We start from the raw sequence: 20,641 nt of genomic DNA on the forward strand, positions 1-20,641 counted from the left end.
TAGTCAAGAGAACGGTCTTTAAAAGATTGAAATTCTATTTGTTGGACCATTGGGAGAGGACAAGCCTATGTTTATTTATATTCATAAGTTAAAAAATTCTTGTCAACATTAAAAACCCTAATTGTAGTCTCAACCCCGACCTGGTAGAAGTTATTTTTTACGATATGCTCCGTCTCTTACCAAGTGGACGGCGGCAGAGACCTACAAATGGTTTAAGTGAAGGTAGGCCATAACTTTACAAATATTGATTTTGCAGTCGTTTCAATCCGAACAAAGAATTCAAAACGGGTCGTGAGAGTCGAAATTAGACTTTCTTATTGACAGGAATATAGGGCGGAAATGTCTTGTAAATCTAAGAGGAACACAAAAATTAATAAAACTTAGTAAGGATCTAGAGTTATTAATAAGTGTCCGCGCCAAGGAGGGGCCACTGTCCAAATTATTCGTTAACAGTCGAGAGCAGTTATGTCCAGATGAACTCTCATCTCGCTCTCGGTCTGTTAACAGTCTCCACCCCCGCTCTCCTAGCATTAGATTTAAGTAGAGTTAAGGAGTTATAATTTCGAAGCCCCTAAGTGAAGTTGTGCAAGTTATGTGAAATAAGTTATATTGAAATAAAAATCAAAGTGAATAAAAAGGAACCCAACGAGTCGCCATTTCCTTCATCACCTCCAAGGGCAGAAATCCGCCACCCCCCCCCAGCTTTTAATTTTTTGGTCCTTCGGCCGGATCGATCTGCAATTCCCAGCGGCACCGGTGGATTTTCTTCAATTTTAAGAACAAAAAGATAAGTACGATTTTTACTATTTCCAACCGATCGCCATTTTGCGACTCCACGGTTTTCTTTTTTTCCATTTCCATTTTTTATCCACATATGTACGTTCATTCCACATACGTACATTCCAAAATATATTCACATACGTACGTTCCAGAAACATATTTACATACGTACATTCCAGAAACATATTTACATACGTACATTCCAGAAATATATTTACATACGTACATTTCCGAAAATATATTCACTTACGTACATTCCAGAAAATTATTCACATACGTACATAATTTAAAATAATAATTTTACATATCCACATTTGCATATTCGTGAAACATATACATATACGAAAATAAAATACAATACAGTCCACAAACAACAAACATTTCCAGCAAACATCCCAGCCATCCCAGTTTATGTGTGTTAACAAATAAACGCAAAGTGATCACACATATTTCAAATTAATTTTATCTTTGTCAGGTATTTGTTTACATAAACAACATCAAACAAGTGTATGTGAGAAATAACCAGACATATCAAGAGGGCTACGCACGACACGACGGAGCAGCAAATAAATTTAATAACGAAATACTCCAGCTCCACCTGCGTTTTTTTTGTAAAGTTATTTCCTTATACATATACATATATACATATATACATATATATCCCAAGCTTGAGCAACCAATTCCACTTGGGACAGTGGAAACATTCAACAGGTTTATTGTTGCATTCCATTCATTCCGTCAAAGCTTGAGCGACCAAATCCACTTGGGACAGTGGAAATATTCAAAAGGGTTATTGTTACATTCCATTCATTTCGTCACATATAAAACGCGATATATTGGCATATATTAATATTATTGATTATTATTTATAAACATCAGTGCGCCATTCCATACAAAAAAAAAAAAATAATAAATAACTCAAGCAATAATAAACAACTCAAGTAACCTGAGGGCAAACAAAGCATAATTAAACAATAAATACGACATTATATATATAAATAATACACCTTAAAAATTGTTTTGTTGTGTTCCAACTAACATTGTTTATTAATTTTTTCCTATCGAGTTACCAAGTAGTCATTGGCAAATCCCACAGCAGCGTGACTATTCTGGATATATACAATTTATCTTTTTAGATATATTTCCTATATGCTTTGTTCCAAAAAAATTGCCATTCATTCCATTCCATAAATTCCAGGTTTTTTATTTACTGCTTATTAAACCAATTAATAGTAAAAATAATTTTGGCATCAAGATCAATACGAGTCCATTGATTTTAATATAAAATTGATTTTTATTTTACTGCGAATAGAGGCAATTTCCTGATCCTTGTTCTAGCATGCCCATAGGGGATAAGAAAAATTTGAAGACAACCCCGCGGGTAAGCTTAGAGCGACCACGATCAGCGTCCCCTCGTGTGTCTCAGGGTAAACAAGAACCCAAAGCGTTGATTTCCAACGCAAAAAGCGACATCTCCTTAAACGCTCCTGTAGTTCCACAAATAAAAGTCACGCGATCCAGCGTAAAGATGGCCCAACGCGACGCAGTTTTAGACAAATTTATTTCGATCTCTGACCGTCTGAGCACATTTGAAGCCAGAATAAACGTTTCAGGGGCTTCAGATCCTTCGGTCCACACGTGCCAAGTTCGACGTGATCAAATCAAGGCATTATGGGACAGGGTAGAGAACGAGTACGAAGTATGTTCAGACGCAATTCTTGCGGGGGGCGGGAAGGCGCATGCAATGTTAGAACTTCTGCAAGCCAAATATGAGCATTGCTATGAAGTTTACGAAGCCTGTACCGCGAAACTCAGTGAACAAATTGAGCGAGTGAAAACTCAAACGGCCAACGCCAATTCCAACACCCTGCCCATTCCGTTTTCGTCCGGTTGCCGACTACCGCCAAGCGACACTGAGGTTTTCGAAGGAGACTATTTGAAATGGCCAACATTTAGGGATCTTTTTACCGCAGTTTATGTCAACAATCCTAGGTTGACATCGGTCGAAAAACTTTTCCATCTCAACGCTAAAACTAGCGGCGAGGCTAAGGCAATCGTATCCAAATCCCCTCTTACAAATGAGGGTTTCAATTCAGCTTGGGAAGCACTTCGAGACCGTTTCGAAAATAAGAGACTGCTAGTAAATAGCCAACTCAAACTGCTTTTTAATTTGGGTTCCGTAAATACCGAATCTGGCCAGGCACTGAAAGACCTACAGAGCACAATCCAAGGGTGTTTGATAGCGCTGGCTCATTCCAACATTTCCACAGAGAACTGGGACTGTCTCCTGGTATTCCTGTGCGCCAGTAGATTGCCGAAACTGACCCTTTCCTTATGGGAGCAGTCCCTTTCATCCAAGTCCGACATTCCGACCTGGGATGAAATGAACACGTTTCTTAGCGAACGATACCGAACGCTAGAGGCGATTGAGGATATGAAACCCAGCCACAGCAATCACTCTACCGCTAAGAGTCAACCCGTTCCCAGGAAGCTCAACTCTTTCGAAGCCAAGGTAGTTACTAAACCAAAGAATTGCGACCTGTGCTCAAAAGAAAGTCATCCAGTGCGCTTATGCCAGCGCTTTCTCCAGATGTCTGTGGATGCGCGAACAATCTACATCAAAAAAAAACAGCTTTGCCTAAATTGCTTCGCAAGAGGACACCAGCTACGTGACTGTACTAGCACTCACAGCTGTTTCACATGCCGAGCTCGGCATCATACACTGTTGCATAAAGGCAACCCCATTTCCCGTGGGTCAACTTCCGCAAGTAGTTCGTCTGCAAGCCCTCAAAACCCAGCGGTGCAAGGGGCCGCCACCGGTCTAGAAAATCCGCCCAGTGTGCAGAACTATTTCGCAACCGGTGCTAGAGCGGTTTTGCTAGGCACGGCCATTATTGATATATGCCACTTGGGAACGAACTACAGGGCTCGTGCTCTAATAGACTCGGGTTCTGAGGCAACGTTTATTTCGGAACGCCTGTTCAATCTGATTAAGCTGCCATTCCGCCTTATCCAAGCCCAAGTTTCGGGCTTAAATCAAACCGTTTCCGCTCAGGCGACCAAGCTCTGCCATTTTTCTATTCGAGCCCCTAATAAGCCAGGCCTTCAGCTAGAAACCACAGCTTACGTCTTGCCCGAACTGGCTGGAATGCTTCCGTCGTACCCAATTCCACGAGATGCGCTGGTTGATTTACCGGCCATCCCCCTGGCAGATCCAACATTTTTAGAGAGTTCCCAGATAGATGTTCTGATCGGAGCCGACATTTTACCGTCCGTGTTGCTGAGCGGCACGCGCACCAACATTTGCGGCTCGCTGCTAGGACAGGAGACTATTTTCGGCTGGGTGCTTACCGGCCCAGTGTCCAATGCATCAGTCCAAAAGCGGGTAGCAGCTTTCACGACCCAGATAACCGAAACAAGTGACAGGGTCTTAGAAAAACTTCTCACTAAGTTTTGGGAGGTGGAGAATATACCAACAAGGAGGGTAAAGGAATCCGATTCCTATTGCGAGAGCAATTTTCTCCAAACCACCACTAGAGACGCAAGCGGGAAATACGTGGTAACGTTACCGTTTCGCGAACCCGAAAATTTCGGATCCCAATTGGGGCACTCGCGATCCATTGCCCTAGCTCAGCTTCTTAGGAACGAAAACCGTTTAAGAAGAGACTTTCCACTAAAAGAGAAATATGACTCAGTCATTCAAGAGTATTTGGATCTGGGTCATATGAGAGAAGTTCCCCCGTCTTACGATACTCCAAACTATTATCTTCCACACCATGCTGTGATCAAACCCGAGAGCACCACCACCAAACTACGCGTGGTATTCAATGCTTCTAGCCCTTCAGCAAATGGGACAAGCTTGAACGATATTCTTCATGCTGGTCCAGTCCTACAATCTGATTTAACCATTCAGATCTTGAAGTGGCGTTATTTCCAGTACGTGTTCAGTGCAGACATTACAAAAATGTACCGTCAAATCTGGGTCGATCCCAAGCACACGCCGTTCCAAAGAATCTTATTCCGAAACAAAGAAGGAGAAGTAAGCGATTTCGAACTAAAAACCGTCACCTTTGGTGTCAACTGTGCACCGTTTCTGGCACTTCGCGTACTCCAACAATTGGCAGACGACGTAGAAACGGAGTTTCCTAAAGCAACCAATATTATTCGGCATTTTATGTACGTAGACGATGTTCTGGCAGGGGCCAATTGCATACAAGAGGCTCGACTTGCTATCAGCGAGCTTTGCCACGCTTTTAACCTTGCTGGGTTCCCGTTGAGAAAGTGGACAGCGAATCAGAATAGCATACTCGAAGCTATCCCTAACGAACACCTACTCCACGATGACTTTCGCGATCTCAATTCCGAAAGCACTACCAAAACACTTGGGGTTCGGTGGAATGCGACCTCGGACGAGTTCTATTTTGTTCCACCGCTAGTTTCGATTGAATCTACGTATACGAAGAGAGAGGTTCTTTCCCAGATCACGAAACTTTTTGACCCCGCGGGATGGCTGTCCCCGTTTATTGTCCGCTCAAAAATCTTTATGCAAGAAATTTGGTTGCAACAGTTGGGCTGGGATGAAAATATCCCCACAGAAATGAATCAAAGATGGCAAGAGTTTTTGCGCAGCTATTCCGAGCTCAAGCAAATCCGTATTCCTAGGTGGGTTGGGTTCCAGCCAGAGGTGAAAGTCGAGCATCATGGGTTTTGTGATGCGTCGCAGAAGGCATATGGGGCCGCAATATACTTGCGGGTTGAAGTAGGACATAATATTATGACACATCTGCTTACCGCCAAGACCCGAGTCGCACCTGTTAAAACGGTGTCCCTTCCACGGCTCGAACTGTGTGGGGCAGCTATCCTTCCGAATATGCAAATTTCCAATTCCGACATTTTCTGCTGGACTGATTCCACCATCGTCCTCGCATGGTTGAACAAACCGGCATGCCAATGGGCCACGTTTGTAGCCAACCGAGTGACCAGGATTACTCAGGTGACGAGCGCTGAGCATTGGGCGCATGTGCGATCTGAACACAATCCCGCGGACCTAGCCAGCCGAGGAGTTTCGCTGCAGGATCTGGTTCACAGCCAACTCTGGTGGAAAGGACCGGACTGGTTACAACAGCCAAAAGGCCAGTGGCCAACACAGGGGCTTGCGACTCCAGTTACAGACTTAGAGCAGCGTGCTGTGAAGGTCAATTTCGCAAAGGCCCTATCCAACGATTTTCTGGAACGATTCTCCAAATTGGACAAGGCTCTGCGGGTCCTTGCGTACGTGTTACGGTTCACTCAACGCTGCCGCAAGATGCCGAGGGGCCCAGCTGACCGGCCTACAAAGGAGGAGGTCCGAGAAGCTGAAAGAGCCCTTATTCTATATGCTCAACGAGAGGAATATACCCAAGAGCTTAAATTCCTAAACGATAAGTGTCCAATTCCAGTGTCCAGCCCGATAGCCAACCTGTTTCCATTCCTAGACCAGCACGGCCTTTTAAGAGCATGTGGTCGCATTACTGCCTCAACAGCACTTCAGTATGACGAGCGCCATCCTATTATACTGCCATATAACTGTAGGCTTTCTCGTCTGCTCGTCCTTTTTTCACACCAGATTTCCCTGCATGGCGGCAACCAACTAGTGGTACGCCTCATTCGATCGAAGTATTGGATTCCTAAACTCAAGAATCTGGTAAAAGCTGTGCTAAACTCCTGTAAGGTGTGTACTATTTACAAGAAGAAATTACAGACGCAATTAATGGGCGATCTTCCGACCGATCGAGTTTCCTTTTCCAGGCCTTTTACATATACTGGCATTGATTATGCAGGCCCATTTGAAATAAAAAACTATACAGGCAGAGCATGCCTCATTACCAAGGGATATGTATGCGTGTTTGTATGTTTCTCCACAAAGGCGATCCATTTAGAGCCTACTTCCGACCTCACAACCGAGAAGTTCCTCGCAGCCTTTGCCCGATTCGTAGCGAGGAGGGGTTGTCCTCAGCGGGTTCATTCGGATAATGGCAAAACCTTTGTGGGGGCAGCGACTCTACTTTCGCGTGATTTTATGCAAGCGATCAAGGAGTCTGTGACTGATGCCTATAGCCATCAGGGACTTTTGTGGCGTTTCATTCCACCAGGAGCTCCACATATGGGAGGACTATGGGAGGCTGGAGTGAAAAGCTTTAAAACACTTTTCTACAAGTCGACGTCAAGTCGGAAGTATACGTTTGAAGAGCTCTCTACCCTTCTTGCCAAAGTTGAAGCGTGCCTTAACTCCAGGCCACTGTCTCCCATGTCCGAAAATCCTTCTGATTTGTTGGCGTTAACGCCAGGCCACTTTCTGATTGGGGGTCTGTTGCTTTCCACAGCTGAACCCGAAATTAAGGGCGATGCTAAGTCGATTATAAATCGCTGGCAACATTTAAAGGCCCTGCATCAGCAGATCAGTGCGCGATGGAAAGAGGAATATTTAAAGGAACTGCACAAGCGCAATAAGTGGCAGAATCCGTCCAAAGATATACAAGTCGATGATATGGTGGTAGTCAAAGAAGACAATATGCCATCAAACGACTGGCGGCTCGGCAGAGTTGTATCTGTCTTTCCAGGGGCCGATAGTAGAGTTCGCGTAGTAGAAATCCGTACCGCTCGAGGAATTATTAAACGTCCCGTCCATAAGCTAGTACTTCTTCCTATGGAGGCCAAGGCAGCCTCAGTACTTCCAAAATAGTGCCTTCTGTCCTCATGCTCCAAAATTCGTTCACGATTGACACTAAATGTACTTATCATTTATTTTTTTTTTATATATTAAAGCATTAAAACCATGGCTCCACGACCTCGCAGCGCCCAAACTCTGGACGACAGACGTTCCCGAGGTACTCGATCCTACCGCTGCCGAGTCTGTCGGGGAATCCATCCGCTACGGAAATGCAACAGGTTTCTGAGGCTCAGTACTGAAAAGCGGCTACGCGCCGTTATCATTAACAAATACTGCGCTAATTGCCTGGCACATCAGCACTCCGAAGAAGTATGTCGCAGCGGAGACACGTGCAAAAAATGTGGGCAGGACCACCACACGTTGCTCCATATGCGCGAGTCTTCCAGTTCGCGACGCCAGTCAATTTCTCCAGTGCGACCTTCGGTAACTGCATCACGACCATCAGCTTCCGGCTCACGCTCTCGGGGTCCAACACCCAGCTCGCGGAATCGTTCCCAGCATTCCGACCAGGCCGAAGCGCCAACTGCAGCTCCATCTGTGGCGTCTCTGTTGCAGCATCGGAGTGTGCAAATCATCCCGACGGCCATCGTGGTTCTCGACACAGGAACCAATAAATACGAGACGGGTGCCCTGATCGACCCGTGCTCCCCGGTGAGCACCATTGATAGATCGCTCGCTGCGGCGTTCCGGCTCCCCACGACAAGCGTCGGAGACGAGACGGTCTGTTCGGCGACGATAAGGTCACGAACAGGCACCTTCAAAATCGACGTGGTGCTCAAGGTCAGCCCCAACTTCTCCACTCGCACTCCAATCCGTGCACTAGCCGACGATGTTCGCGCTAGGTTTAATGATATCCGTCTTGCTGATGAACAGTTTCATCGCCCGGCGACGATATCCCTGGTGTTGGGCTCTGACGTCTATCGTGACGTCATCCAACCCGGGTTCCTAAATCTGGATGAGGGGCTGCCTGTCGCACAAAGCACTGTGTTCGGCTGGATTGTCTCGGGATCCTGTAGACAATCTTAAGGCGCCAGACGTGTGGAAAACTTGGTTGCTACGTTTGCCGTCGCAAGGGGGGGAGAATGTCCGCGCCAAGGAGGGGCCACTGTCCAAATTATTCGTTAACAGTCGAGAGCAGTTATGTCCAGATGAACTCTCATCTCGCTCTCGGTCTGTTAACAGTCTCCACCCCCGCTCTCCTAGCATTAGATTTAAGTAGAGTTAAGGAGTTATAAGTTCGAAGCCACTAAGTGAAGTTGTGCAAGTTATGTGAAATAAGTTATATTGAAATAAAAATCAAAGTGAATAAAAGGAACCCAACGAGTCGCCATTTCCTTCATCACCTCCAAGGGCAGAAATCCGCCACCCCCCCAGCTTTTCAACTTTCACCTTTGGAGCACTGCTTCTTCATACTCACAGTCGATTTCCTTAGAATCGCTAATCGTTCGTGGTCGCCTTATCTTTCGTAGATTTTTTGGTTGCTTTCTTCTTGTACTTTGATTTATTGGGTTCTTTTTTTTTCCTAACTCTCCCTTTTACGACAAATCTTTTTGTTTATTCAGTAAACGTCTAGCTAGTCTTAATGTCCCTGCTCGGGCGCCATTTGTAAGGACGCTCTCTTGTCAGGGTACAGAGCTCAGTTAGATCAAAGAGTCCTTTGCAAGAAATTTGTAAATCACCAAGAAACCAGACTAGGGAGTTCCGTTTGGTAGGTGAGTTTTAGTGGTCAAAGCAAAGGTTATTCACGCCTAAGAAGGACGCCTTTCACTATTAACTCGAGAAACAGCGAGTGTATGTGTTACCTAGTCAAGAGAACGGTCTTTAAAAGATTGAAATTCTATTTGTTGGACCATTGGGAGAGGACAAGCCTATGTTTATTTATATTCATAAGTTAAAAAATTCTTGTCAACATTAAAAACCCTAATTGTAGTCTCAACCCCGACCTGGTAGAAGTTATTTTTTACGATATGCTCCGTCTCTTACCAAGTGGACGGCGGCAGAGACCTACAAATGGTTTAAGTGAAGGTAGGCCATAACTTTACAAATATTGATTTTGCAGTCGTTTCAATCCGAACAAAGAATTCAAAACGGGTCGTGAGAGTCGAAATTAGACTTTCTTATTGACAGGAATATAGGGCGGAAATGTCTTGTAAATCTAAGAGGAACACAAAAATTAATAAAACTTAGTAAGGATCTAGAGTTATTAATAAGTGTCCGCGCCAAGGAGGGGCCACTGTCCAAATTATTCGTTAACAGTCGAGAGCAGTTATGTCCAGATGAACTCTCATCTCGCTCTCGGTCTGTTAACAGTCTCCACCCCCGCTCTCCTAGCATTAGATTTAAGTAGAGTTAAGGAGTTATAATTTCGAAGCCCCTAAGTGAAGTTGTGCAAGTTATGTGAAATAAGTTATATTGAAATAAAAATCAAAGTGAATAAAAAGGAACCCAACGAGTCGCCATTTCCTTCATCACCTCCAAGGGCAGAAATCCGCCACCCCCCCCAGCTTTTAATTTTTTGGTCCTTCGGCCGGATCGATCTGCAATTCCCAGCGGCACCGGTGGATTTTCTTCAATTTTAAGAACAAAAAGATAAGTACGATTTTTACTATTTCCAACCGATCGCCATTTTGCGACTCCACGGTTTTCTTTTTTTCCATTTCCATTTTTTATCCACATATGTACGTTCATTCCACATACGTACATTCCAAAATATATTCACATACGTACGTTCCAGAAACATATTTACATACGTACATTCCAGAAACATATTTACATACGTACATTCCAGAAATATATTTACATACGTACATTTCCGAAAATATATTCACTTACGTACATTCCAGAAAATTATTCACATACGTACATAATTTAAAATAATAATTTTACATATCCACATTTGCATATTCGTGAAACATATACATATACGAAAATAAAATACAATACAGTCCACAAACAACAAACATTTCCAGCAAACATCCCAGCCATCCCAGTTTATGTGTGTTAACAAATAAACGCAAAGTGATCACACATATTTCAAATTAATTTTATCTTTGTCAGGTATTTGTTTACATAAACAACATCAAACAAGTGTATGTGAGAAATAACCAGACATATCAAGAGGGCTACGCACGACACGACGGAGCAGCAAATAAATTTATAACGAAATACTCCAGCTCCACCTGCGTTTTTTTTGTAAAGTTATTTCCTTATACATATATACATATATACATATATATCCCAAGCTTGAGCAACCAATTCCACTTGGGACAGTGGAAACATTCAACAGGTTTATTGTTGCATTCCATTCATTCCGTCAAAGCTTGAGCGACCAAATCCACTTGGGACAGTGGAAATATTCAAAAGGGTTATTGTTACATTCCATTCATTTCGTCACATATAAAACGCGATATATTGGCATATATTAATATTATTGATTATTATTTATAAACATCAGTGCGCCATTCCATACAAAAAAAAAAAAAATAATAAATAACTCAAGCAATAATAAACAACTCAAGTAACCTGAGGGCAAACAAAGCATAATTAAACAATAAATACGACATTATATATATAAATAATACACCTTAAAAATTGTTTTGTTGTGTTCCAACTAACATTGTTTATTAATTTTTTCCTATCGAGTTACCAAGTAGTCATTGGCAAATCCCACAGCAGCGTGACTATTCTGGATATATACAATTTATCTTTTTAGATATATTTCCTATATGCTTTGTTCCAAAAAAATTGCCATTCATTCCATTCCATAAATTCCAGGTTTTTTATTTACTGCTTATTAAACCAATTAATAGTAAAAATAATTTTGGCATCAAGATCAATACGAGTCCATTGATTTTAATATAAAATTGATTTTTATTTTACTGCGAATAGAGGCAATTTCCTGATCCTTGTTCTAGCATGCCCATAGGGGATAAGAAAAATTTGAAGACAACCCCGCGGGTAAGCTTAGAGCGACCACGATCAGCGTCCCCTCGTGTGTCTCAGGGTAAACAAGAACCCAAAGCGTTGATTTCCAACGCAAAAAGCGACATCTCCTTAAACGCTCCTGTAGTTCCACAAATAAAAGTCACGCGATCCAGCGTAAAGATGGCCCAACGCGACGCAGTTTTAGACAAATTTATTTCGATCTCTGACCGTCTGAGCACATTTGAAGCCAGAATAAACGTTTCAGGGGCTTCAGATCCTTCGGTCCACACGTGCCAAGTTCGACGTGATCAAATCAAGGCATTATGGGACAGGGTAGAGAACGAGTACGAAGTATGTTCAGACGCAATTCTTGCGGGGGGCGGGAAGGCGCATGCAATGTTAGAACTTCTGCAAGCCAAATATGAGCATTGCTATGAAGTTTACGAAGCCTGTACCGCGAAACTCAGTGAACAAATTGAGCGAGTGAAAACTCAAACGGCCAACGCCAATTCCAACACCCTGCCCATTCCGTTTTCGTCCGGTTGCCGACTACCGCCAAGCGACACTGAGGTTTTCGAAGGAGACTATTTGAAATGGCCAACATTTAGGGATCTTTTTACCGCAGTTTATGTCAACAATCCTAGGTTGACATCGGTCGAAAAACTTTTCCATCTCAACGCTAAAACTAGCGGCGAGGCTAAGGCAATCGTATCCAAATCCCCTCTTACAAATGAGGGTTTCAATTCAGCTTGGGAAGCACTTCGAGACCGTTTCGAAAATAAGAGACTGCTAGTAAATAGCCAACTCAAACTGCTTTTTAATTTGGGTTCCGTAAATACCGAATCTGGCCAGGCACTGAAAGACCTACAGAGCACAATCCAAGGGTGTTTGATAGCGCTGGCTCATTCCAACATTTCCACAGAGAACTGGGACTGTCTCCTGGTATTCCTGTGCGCCAGTAGATTGCCGAAACTGACCCTTTCCTTATGGGAGCAGTCCCTTTCATCCAAGTCCGACATTCCGACCTGGGATGAAATGAACACGTTTCTTAGCGAACGATACCGAACGCTAGAGGCGATTGAGGATATGAAACCCAGCCACAGCAATCACTCTACCGCTAAGAGTCAACCCGTTCCCAGGAAGCTCAACTCTTTCGAAGCCAAGGTAGTTACTAAACCAAAGAATTGCGACCTGTGCTCAAAAGAAAGTCATCCAGTGCGCTTATGCCAGCGCTTTCTCCAGATGTCTGTGGATGCGCGAACAATCTACATCAAAAAAAAAAACAGCTTTGCCTAAATTGCTTCGCAAGAGGACACCAGCTACGTGACTGTACTAGCACTCACAGCTGTTTCACATGCCGAGCTCGGCATCATACACTGTTGCATAAAGGCAACCCCATTTCCCGTGGGTCAACTTCCGCAAGTAGTTCGTCTGCAAGCCCTCAAAACCCAGCGGTGCAAGGGGCCGCCACCGGTCTAGAAAATCCGCCCAGTGTGCAGAACTATTTCGCAACCGGTGCTAGAGCGGTTTTGCTAGGCACGGCCATTATTGATATATGCCACTTGGGAACGAACTACAGGGCTCGTGCTCTAATAGACTCGGGTTCTGAGGCAACGTTTATTTCGGAACGCCTGTTCAATCTGATTAAGCTGCCATTCCGCCTTATCCAAGCCCAAGTTTCGGGCTTAAATCAAACCGTTTCCGCTCAGGCGACCAAGCTCTGCCATTTTTCTATTCGAGCCCCTAATAAGCCAGGCCTTCAGCTAGAAACCACAGCTTACGTCTTGCCCGAACTGGCTGGAATGCTTCCGTCGTACCCAATTCCACGAGATGCGCTGGTTGATTTACCGGCCATCCCCCTGGCAGATCCAACATTTTTAGAGAGTTCCCAGATAGATGTTCTGATCGGAGCCGACATTTTACCGTCCGTGTTGCTGAGCGGCACGCGCACCAACATTTGCGGCTCGCTGCTAGGACAGGAGACTATTTTCGGCTGGGTGCTTACCGGCCCAGTGTCCAATGCATCAGTCCAAAAGCGGGTAGCAGCTTTCACGACCCAGATAACCGAAACAAGTGACAGGGTCTTAGAAAAACTTCTCACTAAGTTTTGGGAGGTGGAGAATATACCAACAAGGAGGGTAAAGGAATCCGATTCCTATTGCGAGAGCAATTTTCTCCAAACCACCACTAGAGACGCAAGCGGGAAATACGTGGTAACGTTACCGTTTCGCGAACCCGAAAATTTCGGATCCCAATTGGGGCACTCGCGATCCATTGCCCTAGCTCAGCTTCTTAGGAACGAAAACCGTTTAAGAAGAGACTTTCCACTAAAAGAGAAATATGACTCAGTCATTCAAGAGTATTTGGATCTGGGTCATATGAGAGAAGTTCCCCCGTCTTACGATACTCCAAACTATTATCTTCCACACCATGCTGTGATCAAACCCGAGAGCACCACCACCAAACTACGCGTGGTATTCAATGCTTCTAGCCCTTCAGCAAATGGGACAAGCTTGAACGATATTCTTCATGCTGGTCCAGTCCTACAATCTGATTTAACCATTCAGATCTTGAAGTGGCGTTATTTCCAGTACGTGTTCAGTGCAGACATTACAAAAATGTACCGTCAAATCTGGGTCGATCCCAAGCACACGCCGTTCCAAAGAATCTTATTCCGAAACAAAGAAGGAGAAGTAAGCGATTTCGAACTAAAAACCGTCACCTTTGGTGTCAACTGTGCACCGTTTCTGGCACTTCGCGTACTCCAACAATTGGCAGACGACGTAGAAACGGAGTTTCCTAAAGCAACCAATATTATTCGGCATTTTATGTACGTAGACGATGTTCTGGCAGGGGCCAATTGCATACAAGAGGCTCGACTTGCTATCAGCGAGCTTTGCCACGCTTTTAACCTTGCTGGGTTCCCGTTGAGAAAGTGGACAGCGAATCAGAATAGCATACTCGAAGCTATCCCTAACGAACACCTACTCCACGATGACTTTCGCGATCTCAATTCCGAAAGCACTACCAAAACACTTGGGGTTCGGTGGAATGCGACCTCGGACGAGTTCTATTTTGTTCCACCGCTAGTTTCGATTGAATCTACGTATACGAAGAGAGAGGTTCTTTCCCAGATCACGAAACTTTTTGACCCCGCGGGATGGCTGTCCCCGTTTATTGTCCGCTCAAAAATCTTTATGCAAGAAATTTGGTTGCAACAGTTGGGCTGGGATGAAAATATCCCCACAGAAATGAATCAAAGATGGCAAGAGTTTTTGCGCAGCTATTCCGAGCTCAAGCAAATCCGTATTCCTAGGTGGGTTGGGTTCCAGCCAGAGGTGAAAGTCGAGCATCATGGGTTTTGTGATGCGTCGCAGAAGGCATATGGGGCCGCAATATACTTGCGGGTTGAAGTAGGACATAATATTATGACACATCTGCTTACCGCCAAGACCCGAGTCGCACCTGTTAAAACGGTGTCCCTTCCACGGCTCGAACTGTGTGGGGCAGCTATCCTTCCGAATATGCAAATTTCCAATTCCGACATTTTCTGCTGGACTGATTCCACCATCGTCCTCGCATGGTTGAACAAACCGGCATGCCAATGGGCCACGTTTGTAGCCAACCGAGTGACCAGGATTACTCAGGTGACGAGCGCTGAGCATTGGGCGCATGTGCGATCTGAACACAATCCCGCGGACCTAGCCAGCCGAGGAGTTTCGCTGCAGGATCTGGTTCACAGCCAACTCTGGTGGAAAGGACCGGACTGGTTACAACAGCCAAAAGGCCAGTGGCCAACACAGGGGCTTGCGACTCCAGTTACAGACTTAGAGCAGCGTGCTGTGAAGGTCAATTTCGCAAAGGCCCTATCCAACGATTTTCTGGAACGATTCTCCAAATTGGACAAGGCTCTGCGGGTCCTTGCGTACGTGTTACGGTTCACTCAACGCTGCCGCAAGATGCCGAGGGGCCCAGCTGACCGGCCTACAAAGGAGGAGGTCCGAGAAGCTGAAAGAGCCCTTATTCTATATGCTCAACGAGAGGAATATACCCAAGAGCTTAAATTCCTAAACGATAAGTGTCCAATTCCAGTGTCCAGCCCGATAGCCAACCTGTTTCCATTCCTAGACCAGCACGGCCTTTTAAGAGCATGTGGTCGCATTACTGCCTCAACAGCACTTCAGTATGACGAGCGCCATCCTATTATACTGCCATATAACTGTAGGCTTTCTCGTCTGCTCGTCCTTTTTTCACACCAGATTTCCCTGCATGGCGGCAACCAACTAGTGGTACGCCTCATTCGATCGAAGTATTGGATTCCTAAACTCAAGAATCTGGTAAAAGCTGTGCTAAACTCCTGTAAGGTGTGTACTATTTACAAGAAGAAATTACAGACGCAATTAATGGGCGATCTTCCGACCGATCGAGTTTCCTTTTCCAGGCCTTTTACATATACTGGCATTGATTATGCAGGCCCATTTGAAATAAAAAACTATACAGGCAGAGCATGCCTCATTACCAAGGGATATGTATGCGTGTTTGTATGTTTCTCCACAAAGGCGATCCATTTAGAGCCTACTTCCGACCTCACAACCGAGAAGTTCCTCGCAGCCTTTGCCCGATTCGTAGCGAGGAGGGGTTGTCCTCAGCGGGTTCATTCGGATAATGGCAAAACCTTTGTGGGGGCAGCGACTCTACTTTCGCGTGATTTTATGCAAGCGATCAAGGAGTCTGTGACTGATGCCTATAGCCATCAGGGACTTTTGTGGCGTTTCATTCCACCAGGAGCTCCACATATGGGAGGACTATGGGAGGCTGGAGTGAAAAGCTTTAAAACACTTTTCTACAAGTCGACGTCAAGTCGGAAGTATACGTTTGAAGAGCTCTCTACCCTTCTTGCCAAAGTTGAAGCGTGCCTTAACTCCAGGCCACTGTCTCCCATGTCCGAAAATCCTTCTGATTTGTTGGCGTTAACGCCAGGCCACTTTCTGATTGGGGGTCTGTTGCTTTCCACAGCTGAACCCGAAATTAAGGGCGATGCTAAGTCGATTATAAATCGCTGGCAACATTTAAAGGCCCTGCATCAGCAGATCAGTGCGCGATGGAAAGAGGAATATTTAAAGGAACTGCACAAGCGCAATAAGTGGCAGAATCCGTCCAAAGATATACAAGTCGATGATATGGTGGTAGTCAAAGAAGACAATATGCCATCAAACGACTGGCGGCTCGGCAGAGTTGTATCTGTCTTTCCAGGGGCCGATAGTAGAGTTCGCGTAGTAGAAATCCGTACCGCTCGAGGAATTATTAAACGTCCCGTCCATAAGCTAGTACTTCTTCCTATGGAGGCCAAGGCAGCCTCAGTACTTCCAAAATAGTGCCTTCTGTCCTCATGCTCCAAAATTCGTTCACGATTGACACTAAATGTACTTATCATTTATTTTTTTTTTATATATTAAAGCATTAAAACCATGGCTCCACGACCTCGCAGCGCCCAAACTCTGGACGACAGACGTTCCCGAGGTACTCGATCCTACCGCTGCCGAGTCTGTCGGGGAATCCATCCGCTACGGAAATGCAACAGGTTTCTGAGGCTCAGTACTGAAAAGCGGCTACGCGCCGTTATCATTAACAAATACTGCGCTAATTGCCTGGCACATCAGCACTCCGAAGAAGTATGTCGCAGCGGAGACACGTGCAAAAAATGTGGGCAGGACCACCACACGTTGCTCCATATGCGCGAGTCTTCCAGTTCGCGACGCCAGTCAATTTCTCCAGTGCGACCTTCGGTAACTGCATCACGACCATCAGCTCCGGCTCACGCTCTCGGGGTCCAACACCCAGCTCGCGGAATCGTTCCCAGCATTCCGACCAGGCCGAAGCGCCAACTGCAGCTCCATCTGTGGCGTCTCTGTTGCAGCATCGGAGTGTGCAAATCATCCCGACGGCCATCGTGGTTCTCGACACAGGAACCAATAAATACGAGACGGGTGCCCTGATCGACCCGTGCTCCCCGGTGAGCACCATTGATAGATCGCTCGCTGCGGCGTTCCGGCTCCCCACGACAAGCGTCGGAGACGAGACGGTCTGTTCGGCGACGATAAGGTCACGAACAGGCACCTTCAAAATCGACGTGGTGCTCAAGGTCAGCCCCAACTTCTCCACTCGCACTCCAATCCGTGCACTAGCCGACGATGTTCGCGCTAGGTTTAATGATATCCGTCTTGCTGATGAACAGTTTCATCGCCCGGCGACGATATCCCTGGTGTTGGGCTCTGACGTCTATCGTGACGTCATCCAACCCGGGTTCCTAAATCTGGATGAGGGGCTGCCTGTCGCACAAAGCACTGTGTTCGGCTGGATTGTCTCGGGATCCTGTAGACAATCTTAAGGCGCCAGACGTGTGGAAAACTTGGTTGCTACGTTTGCCGTCGCAAGGGGGGGAGAATGTCCGCGCCAAGGAGGGGCCACTGTCCAAATTATTCGTTAACAGTCGAGAGCAGTTATGTCCAGATGAACTCTCATCTCGCTCTCGGTCTGTTAACAGTCTCCACCCCCGCTCTCCTAGCATTAGATTTAAGTAGAGTTAAGGAGTTATAAGTTCGAAGCCACTAAGTGAAGTTGTGCAAGTTATGTGAAATAAGTTATATTGAAATAAAAATCAAAGTGAATAAAAAGGAACCCAACGAGTCGCCATTTCCTTCATCACCTCCAAGGGCAGAAATCCGCCACCCCCCCAGCTTTTCAACTTTCACCTTTGGAGCACTGCTTCTTCATACTCACAGTCGATTTCCTTAGAATCGCTAATCGTTCGTGGTCGCCTTATCTTTCGTAGATTTTTTGGTTGCTTTCTTCTTGTACTTTGATTAATTGGGTTCTTTTTTTTTCCTAACTCTCCCTTTTACGACAAATCTTTTTGTTTATTCAGTAAACGTCTAGCTAGTCTTGATGTCCCTGCTCGGGCGCCATTTGTAAGGACGCTCTCTTGTCAGGGTACAGAGCTCAGTTAGATCAAAGAGTCCTTTGCAAGAAATTTGTAAATCACCAAGAAACCAGACTAGGGAGTTCCGTTTGGTAGGTGAGTTTTAGTGGTCAAAGCAAAGGTTATTCACGCCTAAGAAGGACGCCTTTCACTATTAACTCGAGAAACAGCGAGTGTATGTGTTACCTAGTCAAGAGAACGGTCTTTAAAAGAATGAAATTCTATTTGTTGGACCATTGGGAGAGGACAAGCCTATGTTTATTTATATTCATAAGTTAAAAAATTCTTGTCAACATTAAAAACCCTAATTGTAGTCTCAACCCCGACCTGGTAGAAGTTATTTTTTACGATATGCTCCGTCTCTTACCAAGTGGACGGCGGCAGAGACCTACAAATGGTTTAAGTGAAGGTAGGCCATAACTTTACAAATATTGATTTTGCAGTTGTTTCAATCCGAACAAAGAATTCAAAACGGGTCGTGAGAGTCGAAATTAGACTTTCTTATTGACAGGAATATAGGGCGGAAATGTCTTGTAAATCTAAGAGGAACACAAAAATTAATAAAACTTAGTAAGGATCTAGAGTTATTAATAAGTTTAAATGTAAATACAACACCATTGCATGTTCTCCTGCAAGGTTGGCAAGTCCAAAAGGCGGAGCCTGTTGATGCAGGGCGGCAGGTGAAGATGTGGACCTCAGTTAAGTCCCCTCAAGGCAAATTGCTTCTGAACTAATTGAATAAAGTTCTGAAAGCTCCCATATTGAGGATCGAACAAGCGAAATATAAAAAAGCCCAGTGGTGTAAAGGTCGTTAAACTGTTTAGACCAATGTTTTATGAACGCTAAAACCCCTTTTTCCTATCCCACTATAATGCAAATTTGAGAGGCAAAATTTAGATGATGTTTAAATAGAACGCCTATTTCTGATGTTTGTGAAACACATAATAGCTGGTATGAGCCCAGATAATAATTAGATGCCATTGGTCCAAAGCGGTAAAAGGACATAACATCGCATTTAGAGTGGTTTAAGTGTAGATCATTACTAGCGCATCAGGATTTAAATATATTTTAGGTCACTTTGCACTTTTTTCAATGTGCCTTCAGATTTTGACATCATCAACATACATCAGAGTATTAGACTCAAGTAATGTAGATAAATTGTTTAAAAATAAGGCGAACAAAGAGAACCCAAGTTACTTCCTTCCGGAACTCCGGAGGTGACGAGGACATTTTCAATCCATAGGAATAGGCGAGTTGGGAAACTCAATAGGGATAGCTAATTTACAGCAAAAGGTTGTTTACTGTAAACACGACATCAATTTTGTAATTTTGTTTGAATCCATTTCTAATAAAAGATCTAAATTTATTATTGTTCAAAATATTGTAAATGTGAGCCGACGCCTCATAAAACCGTGATGAGATATGGACATTAATGAGTAGCATTAATATTGTAACAGAAAAGTTTATATCAGCTCTAAAAACTTCGGTATGGCGCAGAGCTTCCACGGTAATTTATAATGTCTGACTTGCTACATTTTTTTGGAGTGGATTCCTTCCATATTGAAGGTATGCTACCTTGGCATTAATATGGAAACAAATAAAGGTAAAAACTCAGCCCTAGATGGTATGAGGTTGGTTTTAGTACGTAAGCGTTGTGGAAAAAAGAGTCTTTCTCTCAATGCTTATCGGAAACAATCAAACTCGTATCTATAAAGATTACCCATCCCCGAGACAAAAAATATTATCAAATACTATTTCTTCATTAATGATTGGTATAAAAATACTTACCGAGTGCTGCAGAGAGTAAGGATGATATTGGTTAATTCGGTTTCATACTCTAAAAACAACCCTCATTTTAGTTTTCTCTCTCACCGCCCTCTCGTTGAGAGAGCGCACAGAAAGAGAGAGCTTATATGCTAACCAACTCTTATATGATATAGAGAGATAACTGTAATATTCAAACGGATCTGAAACAACGACAACTATAAATTTAGGATCCGTCTTCGGAGGCCTAATTTAGGAGTTCATTCGCTGCCTCTGCTCAAGCACATTCGGTGGTGTCCAATGGCCGTTGAGAGGTGCTTGGTTTCCGCCACTGTCCTCACACCTCCTGCACGTGATTTTTGCTGGTTATGCCGCGAAAACTTGTTCTCTTGAAAAAAAGCGTCCCGCTCTTTGTCGATGTCTTCGTACTCGTCGATCGAATCATGAGAGTTTCTAGATCGTCTAACTTATATGTTCTCTAAAAG

The 20,641-nt window shown here is 44.4% G+C and overlaps 2 protein-coding genes and 2 pseudogenes across 2 annotated transcripts; all 4 read left to right on the forward strand.

Moving 5' to 3' along the window:
- The first annotated feature begins 580 nt into the window (after window positions 1–580).
- On the forward strand, window positions 581–8,720 carry LOC128263841 (uncharacterized). Its single transcript, XM_052999117.1, has 2 exons — window positions 581–791; window positions 7,585–8,720. The coding sequence occupies exon 2, from the start codon at window positions 7,595–7,597 to the stop codon at window positions 8,513–8,515; it is 921 nt and encodes a 306-aa protein (XP_052855077.1). The 5' UTR covers window positions 581–791; window positions 7,585–7,594; the 3' UTR covers window positions 8,516–8,720.
- LOC128263845 (uncharacterized) lies at window positions 2,525–7,047 on the forward strand (annotated as a pseudogene).
- A 979-nt stretch (window positions 8,721–9,699) lies between the features above and the next one.
- LOC128263842 (uncharacterized) lies at window positions 9,700–18,006 on the forward strand. The gene is made up of 2 exons (XM_052999118.1): window positions 9,700–10,082; window positions 16,872–18,006. Exon 2 carries the CDS (start codon window positions 17,088–17,090, stop codon window positions 17,799–17,801), a length of 714 nt encoding a protein of 237 aa, XP_052855078.1. The 5' UTR covers window positions 9,700–10,082; window positions 16,872–17,087; the 3' UTR covers window positions 17,802–18,006.
- On the forward strand, window positions 11,810–16,334 carry LOC128263846 (uncharacterized; annotated as a pseudogene).
- Window positions 18,007–20,641: the final 2,635 nt, after the last annotated feature.

Source organism: Drosophila gunungcola, unplaced genomic scaffold (assembly GCF_025200985.1).
Source record: "Drosophila gunungcola strain Sukarami unplaced genomic scaffold, Dgunungcola_SK_2 000022F, whole genome shotgun sequence".
NCBI lineage: Eukaryota > Metazoa > Arthropoda > Insecta > Diptera > Drosophilidae > Drosophila > Drosophila gunungcola.

What these genes read in the sequence shown, in the direction of transcription:
- LOC128263841 (XM_052999117.1), top strand. Translation starts at nt 7,595, where the DNA reads ATGGCTCCACGACCTCGCAGCGCCCAAACTCTGGACGACAGACGTTCC.
- LOC128263842 (XM_052999118.1), top strand. Translation starts at nt 17,088, where the DNA reads ATGTCGCAGCGGAGACACGTGCAAAAAATGTGGGCAGGACCACCACAC.